The following is a 23,203-nucleotide window of genomic DNA, read 5'->3' on the forward strand; positions in this document are numbered from 1 at the left end:
GTCACTGGTGAGGCAGATTACAAGGAGAATCTGTGCTCAGTGGGGGTAAGGGAGCAATCCTGGGATCTGTGGAAAGTTCTGGGAAAGATCACTGGGCAGCCATGGAGTCATGGAGGTCATTTAAGGTCAAAGAGAATGTCTGAGGTCAACGAGAATCAGTGGAAAATCAAAAAAGGAGGGGGCACCTGGGTGGCTCAGTCGGTTGAACGTCCAACTTCAGCTTGGGTCATGATCTCACGGCTTGTGAGTTCGAGCCCTGCGTCAGGCTCTGTGCTGACAGCTCAGAGCCTGGAGCCTGCTTTGGACTCTGTCTCCCTCTCTCTCTCTCTCTCTCTCTCTCTCTATGCCCCTCCCCACTTGTGCTCTCTCTCTCTCTCTCTCTCAAAAATAAATAAACATTAAAAAAAAAAGGAAAGTGTGGGTTCATTGAGAGTTAATGCAAGGTCATAGAAAGATCCACTGGAAGAGACCTTGGCTCAATAGAATGTTTGGGGATACTGGAAGGTTTCTGGGAGACCAAGAAGGTCATCCGGAAATCACAGAAAATCTGGTGTAACTATGAGATAACCCTAATCACCACTGAATGGACACTGGGAAGCTCTTTACAGAGCTTGGGATCATTGGGAAAAGACTGAGTTACTGAGAGACCTTTGAAACAACTGGGGATATTGAGGAATTATGGTCACTGGGGGATCATGGAGTAATTAGAAGATCACTGGGAGATGCTGGGATCACTGAAAAGCGGTTAAAAGCATGGAATCATTGGGAGAATCCAAGATAATTTGGGGGGTCATTGGGAGGGTCTGGGTCATTGGAAGAGAGATGTCAGATTCTGGAGTCATTTGGAGGTCACTGGAACGACATAGAGTCATTGGGAGAGTCTAACATCATTTGGGAATTAACTGGAAGAGTTATTAGAAGGTCATTGTGCAATTTGGAGGACACGTGAAAGTCGCTGGAAGGATATGGGGTTGGGAAGAAGCTGAGGTCTTTGGGAGGGTCTGGATCAATGGGAGGACACTAAAGTGTTTGGGACCATGTAGAGATCACTGGGACCTTCTTGTAGGGATCTGACCAGTCAGTCCTGAGGGTAGGCTGCCCAGTGAGGGTAGGCTCCTGGCCTTATGGTAGGCCATGTTGTAACTAGGGAAGGTGTCTTGGGACAGTCCCAGGTCTGGGGCCTGGCAAGGGGCAAAGGCAAGTCCTCACTTGACACCAGCCGAGAAACTGACAACAGGGAAGAAGAGTCCATCCAGGTTGAAGGCCTCAAAGACGCCCTGCACAGGACAGCCATTGATTCGGAAGGAGATGGATGGCACGCTGAGGTCCAGGCAGCAGCTGACGACATCCTCAGGGGCCAGGAGGTGCTGCCCTGGGGAAGTCACTGGGCGTGCCACGTGTCCTGCACCAGGGTCACAGGGAAGAGTCTAAAGTCAGGGGTCTCAAGACCTCACTGGTCAGAGTCTAATGGTCTCAAGAGGCAAGAGGCAGATATTAGAGAATCTCATGGGATCTGGATCCTGGAAACCCTAAGGTCAAGTGTTCCCATGGAGGGTCCTGGATCTCTGAGATAAGGGAGGAGGTCAAGGTTCCCCTGAGATTAGGGTCTTGAGAGCTGTGGAGTCAGAGATTACAGTCACCCTGGAGTTAGAATTCTGGAACCGTTGGGGGCTGGAAGTCAAAGGTCAGAATTCATAATGATCTGGGCAGTTTTCAAGGATCTCTTGGGTCAGAGATCATACATCTCCTGGGGCCAGAGTTCTGGAGACTATGAGGAAGCAGGTTAGGGGCAAGATTCTGGAAGCGTTAGGGTTGGGGTCTTGGAAAATTAGGAATCAGAGGTCAAAATTTGGCCTCTTGTGGGGATCAAGATCCCAAGAAGCCTAAGGTGTATGGTGAGAGTCTGAGAAGCTCTGGGGCCAATAATCGGGGATGAGGGCCCCCGGAAGGGTCAGGTACCTGTCCAGAGGTGCAGCCCATCAAATCCGTAGGAATAGAGGTCATCACCGACCCCGTTGCCGCCCCAGCCCTCGCCGCCACCGGGGTAAGGGCTGTAGCCCTCAGTGAGGGCCCAGCCCACCCTCAGGTGGGTGGCCTGAGCTGTCAGGAACGGAGCCACCTCATCCACCATCACCTCAAAGTACCATTTGCCGTACTGTGTGGAGCCCTCTGCTCGGCCCACAAAGATGTTGGGGCGGATGCTGCAGGGAAGATGGGACAGGAGAGGGGGTGAGGGAGAGGTGGGGAGCAAAGCCACGTTGTTGCAGGGGGGGGGAAGGGAGAAGAGAAGGAGAGATACACACAGGAAAAACAGAAGGCAGAGACATGGAGACAGAGAGAGAGAGAAAGCAGAGACAGAGACCTCAAAAAACAGAGAGATGGGTGAGAGACAGAGAAAACGAAATGGAGGAGAAATAGAGACAGATACAGAGGGAGATAGATAGCAAAAAGAGCAAATGCAGAAAAAAACAGACAAAGAGAGAGGAACGGACAGAGGCAGAAATGGAAGAGGGAGAGAGGACAAGAGGAGGGGGGCCGGGGGGTGAGCTGGGGCAAGAGAGGACATCTGTGAGGACCAGGTGTTAAGTCTTGGGGTGGGAGACTGAAAAAGGGACATCCACCTGAGTGTGGAGTCTCTGATCTGGGAAAGGGTTAAGAGGTCTGGGGTCAGGGTGAGGTCAGGCTGGGGTCAGGGGTTACGGGCCAGACCTGGTGACATAGTTGATGAGGCTTGTCTGCAGCAGAAGCTCACGGCCAGGGAGCAAGTTCTCGGTAATGAGATCTTGGTTGGAGCGCACGGCCACGCCATTGCACACACAGAGGGAACACAGCACATCGAGCACCTGGAGGTCAAGGTCAGAGGTCAGGTTGTGAGAGCACCAGGACGGGGAATCCAGGGTGGAAAGTCAGAAGTTAAGGATAATGTACCAAGACAAGAGGTGGAGATTTTGATGGGCAAGGAGGTGGTGGAAGTGTGAGGTCAGGGCTCACAGAGGAAGGTCAAGGGTCAAAGAGAAAGGTCAGGCCGGGGGCCACAGGATCTGGGGTAAGACGTCAGCAGTGTTAAGGAAGGAGGGACTGGGGGCGCCTGGGTGGCGCAGTCGGTTAAGCGTCCGACTTCAGCCAGGTCACGATCTCGCGGTCCGGGAGTTCGAGCCCCGCGTCGGGCTCTGGGCTGATGGCTCGGAGCCTGGAGCCTGTTTCCGATTCTGCGTCTCCCTCTCTCTCTGCCCCTCCCCCGTTCAAGCTCTGTCTCTCTCTGTCCCAAAAATAAATAAAACGTTGAAAAAAAAATTAAAAAAAAAATAAAGGAAGGAGGGACTGGAGTAGGAGGCGAGGAGTCAGAGGGAGGAGGGAAAAGGTTGGTTAGTGAGAGCAGGGGGGTCAGGAGGAGATTTTAGATCAGCAGGGGCTGCACACGTGTGTCTTCGGGTGCCAGGTGGATAATGTACATATGTGAGGTGGTTAGAAATTGTTCAGTGGGACGGGGCGCCTGGGTGGCGCAGTCGGTTGAGCGTTCGACTTCGGCTCAAGTCATGATCTCGCAGTCTGTGAGTTCAAGCCCCGCGTCGGGCTCTGGGTTGACAGCTCGGAGCCTGGAGCCTGCTTCGATCCTGTGTCTGCGTCTCCCTCTCTCTCTCTGCCCCGCCCCCACTCACACTGTCTCTCTGTCTCTCTCAGGAACAGGTAGGATCTGTGGCGAGCTGGAGGGCGTATATGCAGCCCACCTAAAGACTACAAAATCAGAAATTAAAAAATAAAAATGTTGCAGAGATCTAATGAAGCACATCTGTGGCCCAGAATCCATTTAAGAACTGTAAGTTTAAGACCCTTGTGTTGAGATGGAAGCATGTGGGAGTGGAGTCCAGGTAAGAGACAAGATGGGGAGGAGAAAGGGAGTGAGGGAGGTGGGGAATTCCGGGGCCCTGGGAAAAGGTCAGGGTTCAGAGTTCAGGGGATGAGAGGTCAGGGTGAGGGGCCAACCTTGTGGTTCCTCCCGTGCTTGTCCAGGAGGGAGATGATGGACTTGATGTGGTTCTCCTGGATGATATTCAGGACCTCAGGACTCTCGATCAGGACACAGTACAGCACCTCCAGGATCCCTGTGCAGGTGGCAGAATGGTAGGCGAGTGACTGTGCCCCTCCTCTGTGCCAGCCCCTGTCCCCTCCCCCTGGGTTCTCCTACCAGAGGAGGCCTCCAGCCGATCGAGCTTGCTGACCAGCCAGTCCAGGTTGGTGGAGAAGAGGGCACAGTTGGTACGATTGCCACGGATCAGAGAGGCTGAGGGTGGAAAAGAGGCGTCAGACCCCATGGCACTGAGGAGCTGGGGTGCTCTAGGGGAAGCCAGAACCGGGCCCCTTACCCAGGAGTTCATAGAGCAGGTTCACAATCTCTTTCCAGGACTCGGCTGCCTCCTCCCCTGCAAATTCGGCAAAGTGGGCAGCTGTGGTGTAGACATTTAGGCGGTCAATGCAGTTCAGGACCAGGGAGAGCATCCCCTAGGGTGGGGAAAATGGGCGGGTCACCATGGGAGTCCCAGGCCCTCTCTTCCTTGCCCTTCTTGGATTTGCTAATTCATTTAACTTCAACAACCAGCAACTATGTTCCCAGATCCAACAACATTAGCTCCACGTTCCCGTTCACTCCCATCACCCTCCTCTCCTCCTCAGCTCCCCACATCCGTCCTTGTCCTCTCTGCCTCGGTTCCCAACATAATACGTCCTTATTAACGTCAGGACTACGGCCCCTGGGTGGCTCAGTCAATTAGGCGTCCAACTTTGGTTCAGGTCATGATCTCATGGTTCGTGGGTTCAAGCCCCGCGTCCGACTCCGTGCTGACAGCTCAGAGCCTGGAGCCTACTTCGGATTCTGTGTCTCCCTCTCTGCCTCTCCCTTGCTTGTGCTCTCTCTCTCAAAATTAAAATAAACATTAAAAAAAAAAAAACCATCAGGACTGACTGTGCTTTTCCTTCCCGAAGTTTTCTTTCCATCCTATCCACTTCCAAGCATCCCACTCTGGGTCCTAACTGGCTCAGTTTACTCTCCGCACCAACCACCCGAGAGATTTTTTTTTTTTTTGCATTTTACATTTTAAACTTTGTCTTCTCTTATTGTGAATTATAACAGGCATACAGAAAAGCGCATACAATAATACATACAGTCAGTTCTTGTTATTCGCGGTAGTTAGGTTCTATAAAGTCACCATGAACACGGAGTTAGCAAATCCTGAACCACTCACCTCTCCCGGGGAAAACACAGGGAGTTGCTCTGAGTCACGTTTTCGTCAATCAATACATAATCTTGGCACATATGTGTGTCCGTTTAAAGACACTGATTTAATATATATTGTTGATGCATTAACATTAAATTCACAGCCAACAGCACTCTAACTCCTCCTAAATGAAGCATATCCCCCCCCCCTTATTTTCTCCATAAGGCCCACCACAGCCTCTTGCCCTCGAGAGCACTAGACAGCACGTTAGCGCTACACTCGGGGGCCACGTTAAACAGCGAACTCAACAAAAAAACACCAGCGTGTGGAAAATGTGGCACTAAATATACCATGAAAAGGACACCTGTTTACAGGCCGAGTGCTGAAACAAGAAGGCGCAGCATCACCCTGTTCAGCCTCAGCCGGGAACATGAGGGCCACCGACACAAATTTTTTGCCACTCTGCACATGTTCACGAATGACCACAAAGATGCTGCAGGTATTGATGTGAGGGTCACAAATAGATTTTAGCAAGCAGGCAAATTTGCAAAGGCAGATCTGTGCACACCAAAGATCAAACGTGTATGGCTCAACAGATACAAAGAACACCTGTGTAACCGTGACCCAGCCACGCAGAAGTCGCCCGGATGCCCCTCCTGACCACACAAACCTCTCTGCTAGGAATAACCGCTGTCCTGGCTTTTGTAGAAATCCTCTCCTTGCTTTTCTATTTTTACCGCCTATGTATGCATCAGTAAACAGTCTAATTGAGTTTTGCCTGTTTTTGAACTTGGCATACACAATAAGTATTCTTCTGGACATGGAGTCTTTTGCTGGGTGTTATGTTTTAAGTTCGAGAACACTGTTTCACGTGGCTGTAGTCCCTTCATTTTCGTTGTGGAGTAGTACCCATATCCGCTGTGTGTGTGAACACGCGACATTTGCGGATCCATGCTGGTGGTGGACATGTGGGCTGTTTCTAGCTTTTGGCCATTACGTATAGCGCTACTGTGACAATCACTGTGTCTCTATGCTGGGGGCCCCTATCACTAGTAAGAGAGGCAGCACACGGGGCTAGAGGGCGGTTGGAGTCACACAGAGTGGCTGCGTCACTAACTAGTCATGATTTTAGGGAACCTATCCCTCTTGTGGCTCCCAAAGTGAAAGTCCTCGCCCAGAGCCTGGCCTTCGTCACCTCTCTGCCCTCATCTCCTCCCACTCTGCCCCTAGCTCATCCTGTCCCAGTCGCCCTGGCCTCCTCATGGTTCTAGAACCTGCCAAGCACACTCCCTGTGCCCTTGCTCTCCCCTTTGTCTCCTCTCTGTCCCTCCCCCAGGTGTACATGTGGCTGCCTCTCTTCGCTCAGGTCCCCTCCCTGACCAGTCTATTTTATTTATTTTTTATTTTTTTTTAAGTTTATTTATTCTGAGAGAGACAGTGACAGAGCAAGTGGGGGAGAGACAGAGAGAAAGAGACAGAGAATCCCAAGCAGGCTCTGCCCTGGCAGTGAAGAGCTGGACGCAGGACTCAAACCCACGAAATCGTGAGATCGTGACCTGAACTGAAACCAAGAGTCAGGCGCTCAACCCACTGAGTCATCCAGGTGCCCCTGTTTTATTTTTCTTTTAAGTTTATTTATTTATTTTGAGAGAGCACACGTGAGCAGAGAAAGAAGGAGAGCGAGAATCCCAAGCAGACTCCACGCTTGGTGCTCAGGGCTAGGCTCAATCCCACCATCCTGAGATCGTGACCTGAGCGGAAATCAAGAGTTTGGACGCTCAATCGACTGAGCCACCCAGGCGCCCACTGATCACTCTGTTTTAAGGATTTAAAAAAATTTTTTTAAGTTTATTTATTTTTGACAGCGGGACAGAGAGAGCGAGCAAGGGAGGGGCAGAGAGAGAAGGAGAGAGAGAATCTCAAGCAGGCTCTGCACTGTCAGCACGGAGTCTGAGGTGGGGCTCAAACCCACAAACTGTGAGATCATGACCTGAGCCGAGACGAATAGTTGGATGCTTAACCAACTGAGCCACCCAGGCGCCCCAAGACCACTCTATTTTAAATTGCAACAACCCCAGCACTCCCTGCTACTTCCCTCCTTTATTTTTTTCTGAGTACTTATCATCTTATATACCATGTAATTTTCTTATTTTATTGATCATCATCTATCCTCCTCACATGTCAGTTCCATAAAGACAGATTTTTGTCTGTTTTGTTGACAGCTGTACCCCTGGGCATATTTGTTGGGGAGATAGACGGCTGTTATTTAATCTCTCTGAGCTTCTGTGATCCATCTGTAATATGGGAATTACAACCCCCAGGGGGTTATCAGGAGGATGTCATGTATATAGCACCCTTAGCACACAATAATGGCCAAATTCAAAGTAATAATAACCACTAACACCTATATATCATCTGCTACGTGCTGGCACGGTTCTAAACGTTTGGCCTATACTAATTCCACTCCACAAATAAGTTTCGTTATTGTTACTATTATCACTTTTGAATCAGATTGGGGAATCCCTGGAGAGGAGGAGGGTCAGTTGTCAGCCTTTAAACGAACATGCTCCCCTATCACCCGGTGGGGACATCAGACCTCTGGGCCTTTGTCCAGTCCCCTCCTCCCACCCCGTGCGGTCCCCCTCACTCTGACCCCCTGCTGGGCGGAGCCCGCTCCACATCTCTTCCCTTCTTGCTCTCAGAACACACGGACCCCCCAGCTCCTGACTCCAGCAGAGGACCCTCCCTGACACCCCCAAACCCACCTCTGGACCTGCCCCTCCTCCCATGCCCCACTCTGGTTCAGTCCTCCCAACTGCGGGCCGAGCCCCCACAGACACCATCCCCCCCTCCCCCCCCACTCCCGAGTCCCGCAGCCTCATCCTCAGACTTCTTCCCAGGCCTGGCCGCTTCTACAGGCTTCGCCTCGGCACAGACCTGCGCTTAGGCCCCGCCCCACTCCGGGGTAAGGGAACAGGCCTGCCCCACCCGCGTCGCTCCGGTCGCAACTCGCTCCCACCCGCACCGCCCCTGCTCTGACAAACGCCCTGCCTTTCCCTCAAGGCCCCGCCCACCACCCCAAATTCTCCTCAAGGCCCGCCCCCTCACTTGTTCCCCGAAGGCCTGCGGCCCCGCCCCGTTCATACAGGCCCCGCCGGCTCTGAAACCACTACAGACGCCTTCAGGTCCCTCAGGCTCCGCCCCGCCCCGCGCCGCGGCCCCGCCCCGCCCCAACCTCGCTGCGGCCCCACCCCTCCCTCAGGCTCCGCCCCCGCGCCCACAGGCCCCGCCCCGCCCTCGCCACGGCCCCACCTCCTCCTGGAAGAGGCTCTGGCGGTTGCGCAGGCTGCGCAGCTTGCTCTGCTTCTCCTCGTGCTGCAGCTCCTCGGAGGGCGGCTCGAAGTAGCCGATGAGGTCCTGCAGGCTCAGGATGACACCCTCGATGGGCAGCGCTGTGCCAGCTGGCGGCCCCGAGCCCCGCGGCTTCCCGCTGAAGCTGTCCAGGCCCCTGTGGGGACGGCGCACCTGTCAGCCAGGAGCCCCGAGCGCTGACTATCATTGAGGCGCTCGCGAGTCCTACCCCCTGCCCCCAAAGGACTCTAACAGACACACCTATTCTACAGAGGGGGAGACTGAGACTCGGAGACAGACAGACATTGGCCTGGTGGCCAGCGACAGAGCTAGGACTGGGACTCACTCCTGTGTAAGCACAGGGGGGTGGGTGGAAGCAGGTGTCAGGGCTGGGGAGGTCCAGGACCAAGGATCTGGGTATCAGGGGTGATCAGGGATGTGAAGTCAAAATCATGGTTGTCAAGGTCAGATTAGGGGTCAAGTGTACAGAAGTCAGAGGTTTAGAGGTTAGGGATCCTGTGTATGTTAGGGGTGTGGAAGTCAGAGGTGGGATTAGAGGGGTCAGGTGTATGACCACGGGGAGCCTGGGGGTCAAGGCGTGGCCCCGCAGGGGGCGGGGGGGGCAGAGTGGGCAGGTGGCTCACTTGACGAACTGGTTGTACAGGCCAGCGGTGCTGTAAATCATGCGGGCAGCCTGGGACTCCTCCTGCTGACAGCGAGTCAGTGACAAGGCGTCGTCCATATGGCCTTCCTGGTGCAGCATGGCCTGTCAGCGGTGGGGGGGGGGGGGGAAGGGAGGTCAGGAGTGGGCCCAGCACCAAGGACGGATCATCTGCCCCCAGATCTCCATCCAGATTCTAGCCCCAAAGCTGCCCTCATCCTCCACTGAATCTCTCTGCCAGACACCCCCTTCTATCCCTCTTCATCTGACTCTTATTCTCTGTCCCCCCCCCGCCCCCGCCCCCCCGCCTCCCCTCTGCCTCTGGCTCCATCTCCCTGCCCCTCTTTGTTTCTGTCTTTGTCTCTCTCCCAACGTCTCACATCGCTACCCCATGCTTTGTCTCTTTCTCCCTGTCTTTCCCACTCTGTATCTCCATCTCTCTCTGCCTTCTGTCTCTATCCGCCTTTGATTCTGTGTTTGTGTCTCCCTCTCTGACTGTCCTGTCTATCTGTCTGTCTCCATGCCAGACCCTTTCCACCCGTATCTACTGCTGACTTAACACCCTCCCACCAGAAAGGTGTAATGACACCCTCACTTAACATGTCCCAGGCTGAATGCCTGAAAGCTTCTCTGTAAGATGAGACCATCTTCCAGCTTTCTCCTGAGCTGACCTCCCAGCACCTCGTCCAGTCCTGTGGCTGTAAATACCACCCACCGCTGACGGTTCCCACTACCCCCCTCGGACCAGGCCCACTTCTATATCCTCTGCTCAAGTATCCAACTACAAGCTTTGTTTTTTTGAAACGAGCATCTCCCTAGTCTTCCCAGTCATTCACTCTTTATCGATTGGATCCCTGTCATCCTGAGCTGCTGACACTTGACTGTCCCCGACTCAGTTAATGGCATTTCCATCCTTCCAGTGGCTCAGGGCAAAAATCACGGCATCATCCTCGACCCCTGCCCCTCTCACCTCGAGATCCAGTCTGTCAGGAAATCCTGTTGGCTCCGCCTTCAAGCTACAAACATAATCTGCCACCTTCCCCCCCCCCCCCGGTCCTGTCCACTGTTTTCTCCCACCTGACCATGGCAGCAGTCACCTCCCTGGGCTCCCTACTCCAACTCTGGGCCTCACCCCAAACTCATCTATTCCCACGAGCAGCTAAGGAACCTGAATCAGGTCACCTCCCTGGCCTGCTCAAAACTCTACTGGGGTTCCATCTCACTAGGAGTAAAAGGTGGGACCCTCCCCATGGCCCACAAGGCCCCACATGATCTGCTCCCATCTCCTCTCTGTCCTTATCTTCCAAGACTTGTCCCTCAATCACTGCGCTCCAGCCAAACTGGATCTTCTTTCTGTTATTGCAACAAATCAACCTCATTCCAACCTCAGGGCCTTTGCACATGTCATGCCCTCTGCCCAGAGTAGCTTTTCCACTCTTCAGCTGGAAAGCTATGTACTTCATTACAGGTGGTTTATTTACCATGTCTGAGTCTGGGAGGGCAGGACACAGGTCTGTATATCTCATCTATTTTTCCACACGCACATCTAGAACAACTGGGGCGCTCCATAATTTGCCGAATGTTTTTTTGGTCTGTTTGTCACTGTCTTTGTCTCTTTTTGTCTTTTCCATCTCTGCTTCTCTGTCTCTATCTTTCTCTGTTTTTCCGTCTCCATGTCTTTTTGTCTCTGCTTTTCTCTGTCTCTATGTTTCTCTCTCCCTCTCTCTCTTTCCCTGTCCTTCTCCCTTTCTCCCTCTCCCTCTCTCTCCTTCTCCCTCACTCTATTCATTCTTTCCACCCCATTTCTCCTCTCCCTCCCTCTCTCCCCCCTGTATATCTATCCCTCTTTCTTTTTCCTCTCTCAATCTCAGTTTGTCTTTGAGTCCCCATCTTTCTCTCAGTCCTACCCTCAAACTCCTGAAGGCTCAAGCACGATCACCCCTCGGTCTCCTTCCTGCCCCTGCCGGCACCCCCGCCCCTTCCCCTGGCCAGGCACCCACCTTCTTCTTGAGCACGCCAAGCCTCAGGGCCTTGGGGTCTGGGGCCGCATAGGTGAGCCACAGGCCTGAGGCCACGTGCTGCACGAAGCACAGTGACTCCCCATACTTGATCTCAGGGGGACCCATGCCGTCCACATCCCGCTTGGGGGCCGTATCCAGCTTCTCCTGCAGGGGCAGGGGACAGAGGTCAGCCTCCTCTGCCTGCGCATTTAATCGGGGAGAGACTGCAGAATGGAGGCTGGGGCCGGATTTGGGGCCCCAAGTGAGGGAGGGCACCCTGACCCCACCGACCTTGGAGATGCGGAAGCAGAAGGAGGTGGCCTTGGTGTGGGCCTTGCTGGCATCGACCACCATCAGGCCCTGGTCCTCGGTGAGCGCCAGGTACCGCCCAGTGGTAACATGCCGGATACGAAGAGGCTGGCCCCAGCGGAGGTGGCTCCCACTCCAGCTGCAAAGGGTGAGGGTGCCGGGGGGTCAGAGGATCCCCCAGTCTTCCCACGGACACCACAGTCTTGGTCCAAACCTCATCAAGCCTCCAGCCTTCTTCCAGGGGGGCCCAAACCTTCCTTGCGGCCCTCAAATCTTTCTTAGGATCCCCTGGCCCTCCTTTGGGAACCCCAGTCCTATCTCAGGCCCTCACAACTTCCTCAGGGCTCCCCCGTGCTCCCAGTTTCCCCAGACCCACCAATATTTCTCTCCCTCTACTCCCCACACTTTTACTCGGGATCCCCAATCTCTCCTCAGGAACGCCCACCCTCCCCTAGGTCCTTTTCCTCCAGGACTCTGGGACCCTGAGGACCTTCATCACCTTCTGGGGCCCCCCAGATTTCCCCTCAAAATCCTCCAGTTTCTTTCTCAGATCTTCCTTCAAGACCCTCTCTCCCCTCCCAGGCCCCCCAGGAGCTCTTAGCCCCAGCCCCAGCCCCTCCCACCTGATTCTCAGTGGCTCCAGTCTCCAGAGGGAGCGGGCGTGGGTGCACACAGATCCCCCCTCGTAGTGGACGAGTCTGGGGACACGGGAGAGAGTGAGGTCAGGGGTTCAGTTGCCCTCCTCCCAGAATGTGATCCCCAACGCCACCCATAGGGTCTGGGTGCCCCGAGCCTGCTTTTACCCTTCCCCTCCTGCCCCAACACCCCAGGGCCTCTTGTCTCCAATCCAGACCTGCGCTGGTCCTCGCTGTCAGCGGCGGAAATGGTAAGACACTCATCCATGTGTCCGTGAAAGAGGCGAAGGACGTGGCCTCCGGTCACATAGCCTGGAAAGGAGCAAGGGAAAGTGATCATTGTAGGGCTGGAGCCCTGGACAGGCCCGGGAGCCAAAGTGGAGTTCAGGGGTCCTGCTTCTCCCCTGTGGGAGGTTGGGGATCTGAGTTTTAGGATCTAAAGTGGCAGTCTGAGATTTGGGCTAAGTTTGAGGCCTGAAGCAGGGGTATGAGATTTGGGGTCTGAGGTGGGGAATCTAAGTTTGGGGGTCTGGGTATACAGGGCTGAGGTTGGGGGGGGAATGTGGGTCTGAGTTTGGATTTCTGAGGTTGGGGGTCAGAGGTTTAAGTCTAACATTTCTGGATATTGGGCTCTGAGTGTCAGGTCTTGATTTGGGGTCTGGGTTCAGAGGTTTGATGGTTGGGTCTGAGGTTGGGGTCTGAACTTTGAAGGTTGATTTTGGAGTTCTGAGGTTCGGGGTCCGAAGTTATCGTCGACAGTTTCGAAGTCTGAGTTGGAGAAGCTTCAGAGTTAGAAGTTGGTGGGTTTGACATTAAGGCCTGAGTTTCAGGATCTGTGGTTTGAGTCTCAGCTTGGGTGTGGGGTTTGGGTGTTAAGAGCTGGGGTCAAAGTTTTGGGGTCATGCTTTGGGATCTTAGCACGGGAAGAATTTGGAAGATGATTTTAGATGTCTGAGGTTAAAGTTTGGAGATCTGAGGTCAGTTGGCTGAGATTTGGGGTCGGAATTAGAGGTCTTGGCTGGGATATCTGAGTTTGAATGTGGGGGTCTGGGTGTGGGGAGCTGAGGTCTCCGTCTGTATTTGCCATCTAAGGCTTGCGGATCTGAGGGCTAAGTTCCAAATGCGGTGCTCTAAGCTTTGGATCTGAGTTTAAGGGTCTGCCCTCCAGGACCTTGAGTGGGGCATGTGAGTTTTGGAGTCTAGATTTGGGTGTCTGATACGAGTGTGGGGTTTAGAGTCTGAACTCCAGGGTTCTGGATTTGGGGTCAGTATGGACATGTTTGAGGGGCAAGGTGGGAGGTCTGTTCTGGGGGTCTCCGTTTAGGGACAGGAGGTCTGGGACCCTCACCCTCTTCGCAGCCGGAGCAGATGGGGTTCATGTTCCACAGTGTCTGCATGAAGGAGGCGTCCACCTGGAGCTCCCCGCTGGCCGTTGACAGGTGCTGGGGGCGGCCGGGAGGTGGCGGTCAGAGATGGTGGGTGAGAATAGTCCGGAGTCAGAGGCCGGAAACCAAAGGTGGAAGCCGGCAGACAGGGGACAGAAAATCAGAGATCACAGATCGGAAAACCAAGATCAAACTGGGCAGCGGGGCCCGGAAGACCAGAAATGGATGTCAGAGGTCGGGAAACCAGGAATCAGGCGTCCAACCACTGGGGCCAGAGAGCTGGCAAATCAATGACCCGGAGACGGGGGACCCCGTGCGCCCCCAGCCCTGGGCAGTAGTAGCTATGCCGAGGGGCGGGATTGCTCACCAGGTAGCGCTCTGAGGAGACGCTGACGAGGATGAGGTCGTCCCCAACGCGGACCTTCTCTCCTTCCGACCTCTGCTTGGAGGCCGGGTGCGCCGTCCACCAACAGGCCTCCCCTAGGGAGAGGGCAGGGCTGTCAGGATGAGGACCACCCAGAATGCCCTTCCCCGAGGGGTCCCCAGCCCTCGGCCCCCAATTCTCTTATCCCGACCACCCCCTCTCTGCCTCCCGCCCTCACACTCTCTGCCTCGGGTCACCCCACGCTGGTCCGAGTCTCCCTCGCCGCCCCGTCCCTGCCCCCGCCGGGCCTGCACCTTCCCCACCGCGGCCCTTGGCCGCAGCGCCCCCGTCGCCGCCCTCCCCGCTCCAGCCCCACACCTGTGGCATCTTCCTGGAGTCCCACGTCGAAGGCCAGCTTGTCAGTCATGGAGCGCGAGGTGGTAAGACAGCTCAGGTACTAGGATCGCAGAGGGGAGTCAGCCTCCTCCCTGCCCTCGCCCCGCCCCTGCCCTCGCCCCCTCGCTCTCACACTCACCATGCCGCTGTGCGTGTGCCGGAGCAGGATGGCATGGCCGTACAGGAGTGTCCTGTGTCCCCCACCCTGGGACGACTGCAGGGGGGAGGGGGTGGAGAGAGGGCACAGAGTGAGACCAGACCCCCCCCCAGGCATCCGGCCTATCGTACGTGGCAATACGCTCCCCATAAAATACCATGCTCGCCCGGACACGAGAAAGCCTTAGCTCAGACCCTCAACAGATTCTTGGCCTCGGTTTCCCCATTCATGGAAGTAGGGGCTGTGTCTCTGAGAAGCCTGTGGGTAGGGTGTTTTCTAGTTCCCAAAGCCCACTCTGTCCTCCCTGCCTCCTTCATCCTGTTGAGCAGGCCCCAGAGTCCCTCAGGGAGGCCAACCGCTCTTCCGGTTGGTCTCCTGGGAGTCCCCCCTAACTCCTATTCCGTGGACCCTGGTCCCTTTCGCCGTAACCTGTCATAAGACAGCTGAGCGGCAGCCCATGTGCACCTGGGTAGTCCTACCAGGTGTTAAATATTTGAACATCCCCATAGGGACCCCGCCCTGCGCCGCCACACACGCCGAAGCACAAGGAGCCCGGGCCCCTCCCGGGGTGGGTACATCGGATATACACCCGGTCACTCGATGGCGTCATGCCTCCCATCCTGGCTCTCACATGCCCATGCTCTGAGGGCGCCATGTGATGGGGCCACCTGATCACATGGCAGACCCACTCCTGGAGTGGAGGGGACCCACACTTGGGGCAGGGGGGAGGTGAGAGGAGAGGTCCCATGCACAGAAGAGCTGGGATCAGGGGCGGAGGGAAGGATGGGAAAGAGGACAAAGGAGCAGGCGGGGGAACGGGTCGAGGGGGCTCAGAAGCCCCCACCCCCTTCCTTCCTTCCTGGCTGGCCTGTCTGGGCTCCACAGCCCCTGACAGCTGGGGTGGGGGAGACCCCCAGCCCCTGTGTGCAGGACGTGGGCCCAAGAGCAGGGCCTGGGGCCAGGAGAGGTGGAAGAGGCAGGTGACACCCAAGGCCAGACCTACCCACTTATCCAAATTGAGGGCCTGTGAGGGGCGGGGCAGAGAGAGGAAGAAGAGCAGGCGGTGAGCGACCCCCGCGGCTTCCCACCCAGCCCTGCCACCGCGCCCCGCCAGGTCGGGAGCCTCACCTCCACGCCAGCCTCCACCGTGTTGGCCAGCATCTCCTGCAGGGCCCGGACCGACAGAGACTGCTCCAGGACGAAGCAACAGATGGCCAGATCGGGGGGCACGTTCTGCGGTGGGGGGGGGATGTGAGTGGGGGGCGCGAAGGCCCCTGAGCGCCGGTCTGAATACCCACACCCCTTGGAGACCCAGACCTGGCCCCGGTGTCCGGAGGAGCCCCTGCACCCTGCCACCCCCACGGACACCGGCAACACAGAAGACGTGCCTCCTTCCCTCAAACACCTAAACCCTAGCCGAGCCTCATGGAAGCTTCCCACCCCCCACCTAATCCCAAAACGAGCCTCAGCCTTCTCTCAGACACGCTGCACCTGTTCCAACACCACGGGACATGCCTCCCCCTGCAGATAACCCGAATTTCTGCAATCCCAAAGGAGCTCCACACCCCCCCCCCCCGTCTCCTGCTGTCACCAGCAGACGCTCCCAACTCCTGCCTTCTCCCTCACACGCCCGTGAACCCTGCTTCCAAATCACATCCAACCTTTCTTCTCCCTCCCCAGTCTCCCACCCAAGACACCCTCCCAGACTCCCAGACACCCTCCCCCTTGGACCCAAGACTCTCTAACCCGCTCAGACCCTTGGCCTCCTCTGAGGCCAAGACGCGATCTGACTCCACGTCCCTTCCCTCTCCCAGTCCCTGCCCTCACCCCCCAGGTCACCTCTTCTCTCAGACCCTGAGTCCACCTCGCCCTCAGACCCAGGCTCCCTCCAGTCTCAGCCTCTAACGCCCTTCCCACTCGGCCCCCCAGTCCCCTGCTAGTGTCCCCCAGCCCTCCAGGGCCTTTGGCTTTGGATCCAAGGCCCTCTGCCCCCTTAGACACCTGCCTCCTGAGACTCCCGAGCCCCTGCTTCTCCACCCCTACCTGCCTCAGACCTCTGGCCCTCTTTCCTTTTCACCCCCCTCCCCATTTTCTCTCTCATCAGCAGCCACCTTCAGATCCCCTCTTCCTTGAACTCAGGGCCCTCCATGCCCCCAGCCACCCTCCCTCTTCCCTCAGGTCCCCTGCTCTCCCTCCTCAGACCTCCCCTCCCGCCTGCCTGGAACCTTCAGCCCCTTTTCCCTTCCAGCCCCTCTCCGTTTTCTCTCCTAGCAGCACCCTCTCTTCAGACCCACACCCCTCTTCTTTGGACCCTGGCCTCTGCCCCCACAGACCCCCACACTCCCACACACACCTGGGCATTGCTGGTGGGCTCCAGGAAGCAGAGGCGGTTGCCAAAGCCCTCGGCCGCCAGGCAGAGCTTGAGCTGTTCCTTGAGCACCGTGGCGCTGCATTGCAGGACCACTTCGTCGTCCTGTGGGCAGAGCTCGGGGTCAGGGCCTCCGCGGACACCGCGCCATCACCCCGCCCCTCTCCTCACGGGACAGGTGGCGACTGATAACACCCACCTCACAAGTCATCACACAGGAGCCTGTGCCCAGGGCTCCACACACTTCTCACGCCCCACGAGACAGGCACGAGTGTCATCCTTATTTTAAAATGGGGAAACTGAGGCTCAAGGAGGGGGCACAGCTTTCCAAGGCCACATGGCTGATAAGGGGACGGGCTGGGATTTGAACCCCAGTCCGGCTGGCTCCAGTAGGGCCCCCAAGGTGAGCCACTGGGGGTGGAAACTATGAGCACCCCAAGTTCAATGGCTTTTAAGCTCAGCCTTCTCTAATTTCTCTTTGTGTGTTGTTTCAGTAATGGCTATCCTTTAAGGAGTGCTTTCTTGTCTTTCCCTTTTTTAAATTTTATTTTAGAGAGAGCAGAGAGAGAGAGAGAGAGAGAGAGGGAGAGAGAATCCCGAGCAGGCTCCAAGCTCAGTGCGGAGCCCCATACGGGGCTCGATCCTACGACCCTGGGATCACGCCCTGAGCCGCCACCAAGAGTTGGACGCTCAACTGACTGAGCCACCGAGGCGCCCCCGAGGAGTTCTTCCTAAGGGTACGTGAATGCAGCTCCAGAGCCCAGACTGGATCTAGGGTGGGCGGGGACATGCCGCAATGGACCCGATGTCATCTCCGGTAAACGCCGAGGTAGGACGGCGACAGATAATGGCATCAGAGCAATGCTACACTTCCTGACGTTGATAACCGTGCTGCGGTTTTGTACGACTGCCCTTGCTTCTTCGGAAACAGACACTGAAGTACTTTAGGAGTGAAGGGTGCCGCGTCCGCAACTTATCCCCAAAGAGTTGAGGGGGGAAGTGAAGTGTAGACCGAGAGAGGGAGGGGCAGAGATAAATCAAGGGTGCCAAATCTTAACCTGTGGGGGAAATGACTTCAGGCCACGTGGGGATTCTTTGAAGTAACCCTGCAGCTTTTCTCGAAGTTTGAGGTGCTTTCGAGATTGTAAGCTGAAGTTGTAAGTAAAATAAAGCGTTTTCGATGGGCTGGGTCCCCTTCCAAGAACTTAACACGTACGAACTCATCGCGGAATCCCCACGGCGACCCTCGGAGGTGGCCAGAACGGAAACCCGTGGAAACCGGGACCCAGAGGTCACACTGCTGTCACACAGCATAGCTGGGATTTGATCCCAGCTCTCTGTGTCACACTCTTAGAACACTAGGCCACCTCTTCACGTGTTAGTAAAGTTGCCCGTATCTACACTTAGCACTGATATCAATGTACGCGGAGGAGTGGCCGACGCTTTTCCGACAGTCGAGAATGATAGAGACTCCGGCTCTTCACCGCTGAGTCAGGCAGCGGTTGTTTCCTTTTACAGCCGAGGAAACGGGTTCCAGGGCGTTAGGCGTCCCGCCCGAGGCCACACGGCCTCCAGCCCTTCCATCCGGCATCTCGCACAAACGTGCCCCAGTCCTGGGCTTCGAAGCACACGCACAGCCCTCCGTCTGCCCTCAGCCGGGAAGGAAGGAGACGTTTGATGTGTCGGCAGGAGGCCCCATAACTGCTCTGCCCTTTAGTCTCCAGCCCCCACATCCTGGCACGCGCTGGGCGCTCGCGTGTGCACAGGGACATAGAGCTTGCACTTATTAAACACTTACTGTCTGCGAGGCCTTACGCTCCGACCTTTTACATTCCTTTGACAGACGCTCATTAAACGTCCGCTCTTGCCAGGCACTGATCTAGACTGGACACAGAGCAGCGAATGAAGCAGGCAGAGTCCCTGTCCTCACAGAGCTGACATCCTTGTGGGGGACAGGCAATAAACAAGTGAATAATTTGAATGTCAGTGATAAGTGTTATGGAAAAGAAATTACCCAGGGTGATGTAGGAGAGTGGCTTTGGGGGTAGGGGTGTGTGACATCAGTGAGGGGGTGAAGCGACAGCCTCTCCAAGGAGGTGACATTTGAGCTGAGCCTGGTCCACATAACAAGAAGAAATCAGGCCTGCTCATCTCTGGGGGAAGAACGTTCCAGGAAGAGGGGGCAGCCTGTGCAAAAGGCCTGTGGCTGGAGGGCGCTGAGGAATAGAAAGGGAGACGGGATGGCGGCGGCAGCAGGAGCAAGGAAGCGGGAGATGAGCTCGGAGACATTTTGCATGGGTCCCTTGAGTCCTTACGGTACCTATTTTCGTCCCCACTTTCCGGATTAAGAAGCTGAGGCTCAGAGAGAAACATTAAAACCACTTGCCCGAAGTTAGGAGGCAGGCCAATGGCAAAGCCAGCATGTAACCCAGAGACCGGAAGCCTAGTCAGTACACCAAGATTCTCTAACTTTCTCCTGCAGCAGAATGAAGGAAGGTGGCCTGGTTACAAATGCAGCTGCCTTCCTGCCTTAGTTTCCCGCCCGACACTAAGAGCATGATTCTGTGGATCTGGGGCGGACGGGGAACCGGGACCATTACCAGCCCTCAGCAGGCTCTGGCGTGGGCCGTGCTTTGAGACACCCCAGCCTCGCACGGCTAGAGGTCGCCACCCACGAAGGGGAAATGAAATCATTTTGGGGGCCGTGCCCCCGTGCTCAAAAGGTGAAATAAAGCGGAGCAAGAACAGCACCCAGCAACATGCCCCCTCGGTTCCAAGGGCTACCTACATTTTAGGAAACTCGTCCCAGTTAAAAATAGGTGTGTGTGAATGCACCCCATTTGTCCCTAATAGCACAAATTAGAGGCAACCCAAACGTCCGTCGGCAGGTCAACCGATAGACAAATTGTGGCGTATCCACACAGCGCGATGCCACTCCGCAACAAAGAGAAATGAGCTCTCGATGTGCGCCACATGGATAAATGTCAAAAATGCGCTGGGCAAAAGCAGCAGAGGCAAAGGAGCATATATTGTATCTGAAAGCCTAGAAGTGACTAATGGAAAAGAGGGAACTTTCCGGGGTGAAGGAAAGGTTCTATGTCTCGATTATGACGGTGGTTACATGGCTGTGTAAAGTTTGTCGAAACTCACTGAATTGGGACGCCTAAAATGGGCACAATTTTATTGGTATCGATTATACCTCGGTGAAGTTGGATTTTTAAAATATGCATCTGCACGTAGTAGGTGACAATATAAAATGTATTTCTGACTGGTGGGATGTGGTCCAAAGTGTTTGAGGGAAAAGCCACGTGATCTCAGTAAAGTTCACGAAAAAGGACCTAGTCCGGGGACAAGAGATGCCGGGGCCAGACCTCCAGAACCCAGCACAGGCTAACCTGGCAAGTCTGAGCTCGGTTCTCTTCTTGGGAAAGCAGGAAGGCGGGCTCCCAGAGGCACCCAGAGATGACACTTCCTGGCCTTGACCTTGGGCAAGTGATTCTACCACTCAGGCCTTGGTTTCCCTCAAATCTCCCAGTGAGATAAAGATAGGGCCCTACCTCAGAAGATAGGGCAGCCGAGGATATAATTAGATATCTCAGGAGGCCGAGGCCCTGGGCATGGGACCTGACGCAGAGTGGCTGCTTAAGGGCTCATGGCCATGGCTATGGTCTTATTAGGACCAGGGAGGAGGGGCGAGCCCAACCCATGGTGTCTGCTAAGGGGCTGGAGCTGGGGCAAGAGTCTAGGGTGAAGCTAGGCCTCCTCCCGTGGCCGAATGTCCAGCTGTCCCTATCCTTCAGTACCAGCCCCAGCTGTCTGGTCCTCCCTCCCAGGAAACCGGACCCAGCTCATCAGGGTCCTATTCTGGGGCCTGGAATGCTGTGTCAGCATTTCCCAGGGCCTGGGAGGAGGAGGAGAGGGGCTAGTGCAGGGTCAGCAGACCTGGCCCAGAAGAGAGAACATCATCCCCCCCACCATACTCACAGCCCCACACCCAGCTGAGCCACCGGGAGGGAGAAGTGGAAAGGACTCTGAGATAGACAGGCCCTCCCCCCCCATCCTCTCCCTGTCCCCTGCCCAGTCCCCAGAAAAGCCAGCTATTCTGGGAGGGACACCTGTTGTTCCAATTCCCATCCCTGCCCCCCAGCCGGGGATCAGAGATGCCAGGAGAGACAGAGCTAGAGAGGCAGAATGAAATGCAGAGAGCCTAAAGCTAAAGAACAAAGAGACAGAGACAGAGACAGGAAGGCAGAGATGGAGAGACAGAGACACAGAGACAACCCAAAGAGATGGATAGGGAGAGACACTACCCAGAGACCATTAGCAGCCATATTTGGCCCTCCTACCAAAAGGGAGGAGGGAAGAAAGACCTGGAACCCAAAGGAACCCCAGGAGACCCTCAAGGGCTGGGAGTTCAAAGGAATTAGATGCCCCAGCCCACCCCAGCCCCCTTCCCAAGAATTTAAATTAGGTCAGAGTCTACAGCAAGAAGAGAATTAGGCCTAGATGGGGGGGGGGGGAGGGGGCAGGGCAGGGGAACAGCTAAATTAAGCTCAAGAATTAGAACCACCTTCCCCAAGTGCTGGCTTCCAGGGTGGTGGTGGGGGGGGTGTTGTCTCAGCGGCCCCTCTTCTCTGGGACAAATAGCTAATGTCAGAAGAGAGGATGGCCGAAGATCCCCCTCCCCATTCTGCAGTCCCAAATTCTTCTAATTCTCTATGGTGAGAAAGGTGAGCGAGACTGAGGGACAAAAAAAGGAGAAAGACAGAGTGACAGTCACCCAAGGGACAGAGGAATAGATCGCGAGACTCAGAGACTACGAGCAATCAGGACAGAGACACCCGGAGACAAAGAGACACTCAGAGGGACCGGAGAGATGACCCCAGAGACCCCTAGCACAGAGATACTCACCGTCCGCAGAAACTGGACCTCATCCTCGCCCTCTCCTCCGTCACCCATGATGTCGAGGCCCGAGGGGCGCGGGCTGAGATCGGGGAATAGGAAGAGGGGGCCGCAGGCTGGGCGGGTGGGCTGGGGGTGGGCTGGGGTCGGAGACCTCCGGGGCACCCGCGAGGTGGATGGAACTGCGAGGAGGACTCGCGTGCTGGACAGAGCTGGGAGGAGGTCCCCGCCCCCTCCCGGTTCCCATTGGGCCAGGACGTCCAAAGCCACGCCCCCTCACCGGAGCCCCACCCGCAGACCCCAAACCTCGGCCGGAGGTACGCGTGGGTGGGGTGGGGGGTTGTAGCGGGAGAGTCTGGAAGGTAGCTGCCCTCTCTCCACCTCCCTGGTAAGGAAGATGCCGTCGTTCTCCCATTTCACAGAGAGAAAACTGAGGCTCTGAGCCGGGAAGCCGCTGCTATATGTCCTACAGCGGAGCCGGTATGCACACCAGGTCTCCCGACTTTAAAAAGCACCATGCTTAAAAAAGCACTGAGCTAGACAGTCTGGATCCGAATCCCAGTCTCGCCACTCCCTTATGTGTCCTTGGACAAATCACATCGCTGCTCGGCGCCTCGGTTTCCCCAACTGGTAAGGAGAATATTAATAATACGGACCTCACAGGGCTTTTGTAAGGATTAAATGAGATAATGTGTTTACAGCACTTAGTACCAGTGCACAGTAAATGTTATGGAAGTGTTGCCGACATCATCATCATCGTGACAAAATCTTTTGAGGCAGGAATAATTGCCATAGGAGGTGTCTTTCGTGGGCCTGTTGTATTTCAGACCCCAAACTAAGATATTTTCACTGCATCTCGTTTGGTTCTCACACCAATCCTGCTGTTGTTCCCATCATGTAGAGGAGGAAGTCAACATGCATGGTCCTCACCATGAATAATTTTAAGGACACGACTGGAATGAATGAGGTAGCTCGCACAACAATCTTGTGAAGTCAGTAACTTGTGGGCCCATTTTACAGATGAGACAAGCTGAGCGCAGAGAGGTGGAGCGACTTGCCCAAGGTCGCACAGAGGCCGAGCAAAGGGTCTGAACCCAGAGCTAGGGTTCTTAACCGTCCCACTTTGTTGTCTTGATAGTTGCATAAAATCTCCTGATTATAACAAAAACCCAAATCCCCAGGGTGGGGCCCAGCACCCCCAACCCACGCCACTCCCAAGTTCTAACCTCCCTCCCCAGGGGCAGCCTGAGCCGCTGAGGGCCACTAGCTGGGCCATCCCTTCATGCAGCTGAGCTCCCTGGGCTTTGTAAATAGGGGAGACTTGGGGTAACCAGCTCTTTCTTGCTTCTGGCCCACCAGGGCCTGGAGGGGGCACTGGCTCCTCCCGGTCCCCACAGGCTCCGGGGAGCTCGGGCGGAGGGGCTCTGCAGCTCCCTAAAACAGGTAGCTGTGGGGCCTGGAG

General features: G+C 55.7%; 1 protein-coding gene and 1 long non-coding RNA gene across 3 annotated transcripts in view; one reads left to right on the forward strand and one right to left on the reverse strand.

Moving 5' to 3' along the window:
• Positions 1-21,904, reverse strand: part of RYR1 (ryanodine receptor 1) — a 118,058-nt gene extending 96,154 nt beyond the window's left edge. For both annotated transcript variants that reach the window (XM_045047083.1, XM_023245508.2), the window contains exons 1-19: positions 21,751-21,904; positions 16,825-16,944; positions 15,600-15,704; positions 14,454-14,528; positions 14,297-14,375; positions 13,922-14,034; positions 13,518-13,611; positions 12,388-12,481; positions 12,158-12,232; positions 11,517-11,673; positions 11,226-11,390; positions 9,209-9,330; positions 8,526-8,721; positions 4,365-4,500; positions 4,187-4,282; positions 3,985-4,103; positions 2,710-2,843; positions 1,960-2,201; positions 1,210-1,402 (exon numbers count right to left, since the gene is read on the reverse strand). In XM_045047083.1, the coding sequence (XP_044903018.1) occupies positions 1,210-1,402; positions 1,960-2,201; positions 2,710-2,843; positions 3,985-4,103; positions 4,187-4,282; positions 4,365-4,500; positions 8,526-8,721; positions 9,209-9,330; positions 11,226-11,390; positions 11,517-11,673; positions 12,158-12,232; positions 12,388-12,481; positions 13,518-13,611; positions 13,922-14,034; positions 14,297-14,375; positions 14,454-14,528; positions 15,600-15,704; positions 16,825-16,944; positions 21,751-21,798 (2,363 nt within the window). In that variant the 5' untranslated portion in view covers positions 21,799-21,904. The remainder of the gene's footprint in view (positions 1-1,209; positions 1,403-1,959; positions 2,202-2,709; positions 2,844-3,984; positions 4,104-4,186; positions 4,283-4,364; positions 4,501-8,525; positions 8,722-9,208; positions 9,331-11,225; positions 11,391-11,516; positions 11,674-12,157; positions 12,233-12,387; positions 12,482-13,517; positions 13,612-13,921; positions 14,035-14,296; positions 14,376-14,453; positions 14,529-15,599; positions 15,705-16,824; positions 16,945-21,750) is intronic.
• Positions 16,940-18,647, forward strand: LOC123382423. Its single transcript, XR_006590757.1, has 2 exons — positions 16,940-17,576; positions 18,358-18,647. It is a non-coding gene; the product is annotated as an uncharacterized LOC123382423 (long non-coding RNA).
• Positions 21,905-23,203: the final 1,299 nt, after the last annotated feature.

Source organism: Felis catus, chromosome E2, assembly GCF_018350175.1.
Source record: "Felis catus isolate Fca126 chromosome E2, F.catus_Fca126_mat1.0, whole genome shotgun sequence".
NCBI classification, from domain to species: Eukaryota; Metazoa; Chordata; class Mammalia; order Carnivora; family Felidae; genus Felis; species Felis catus.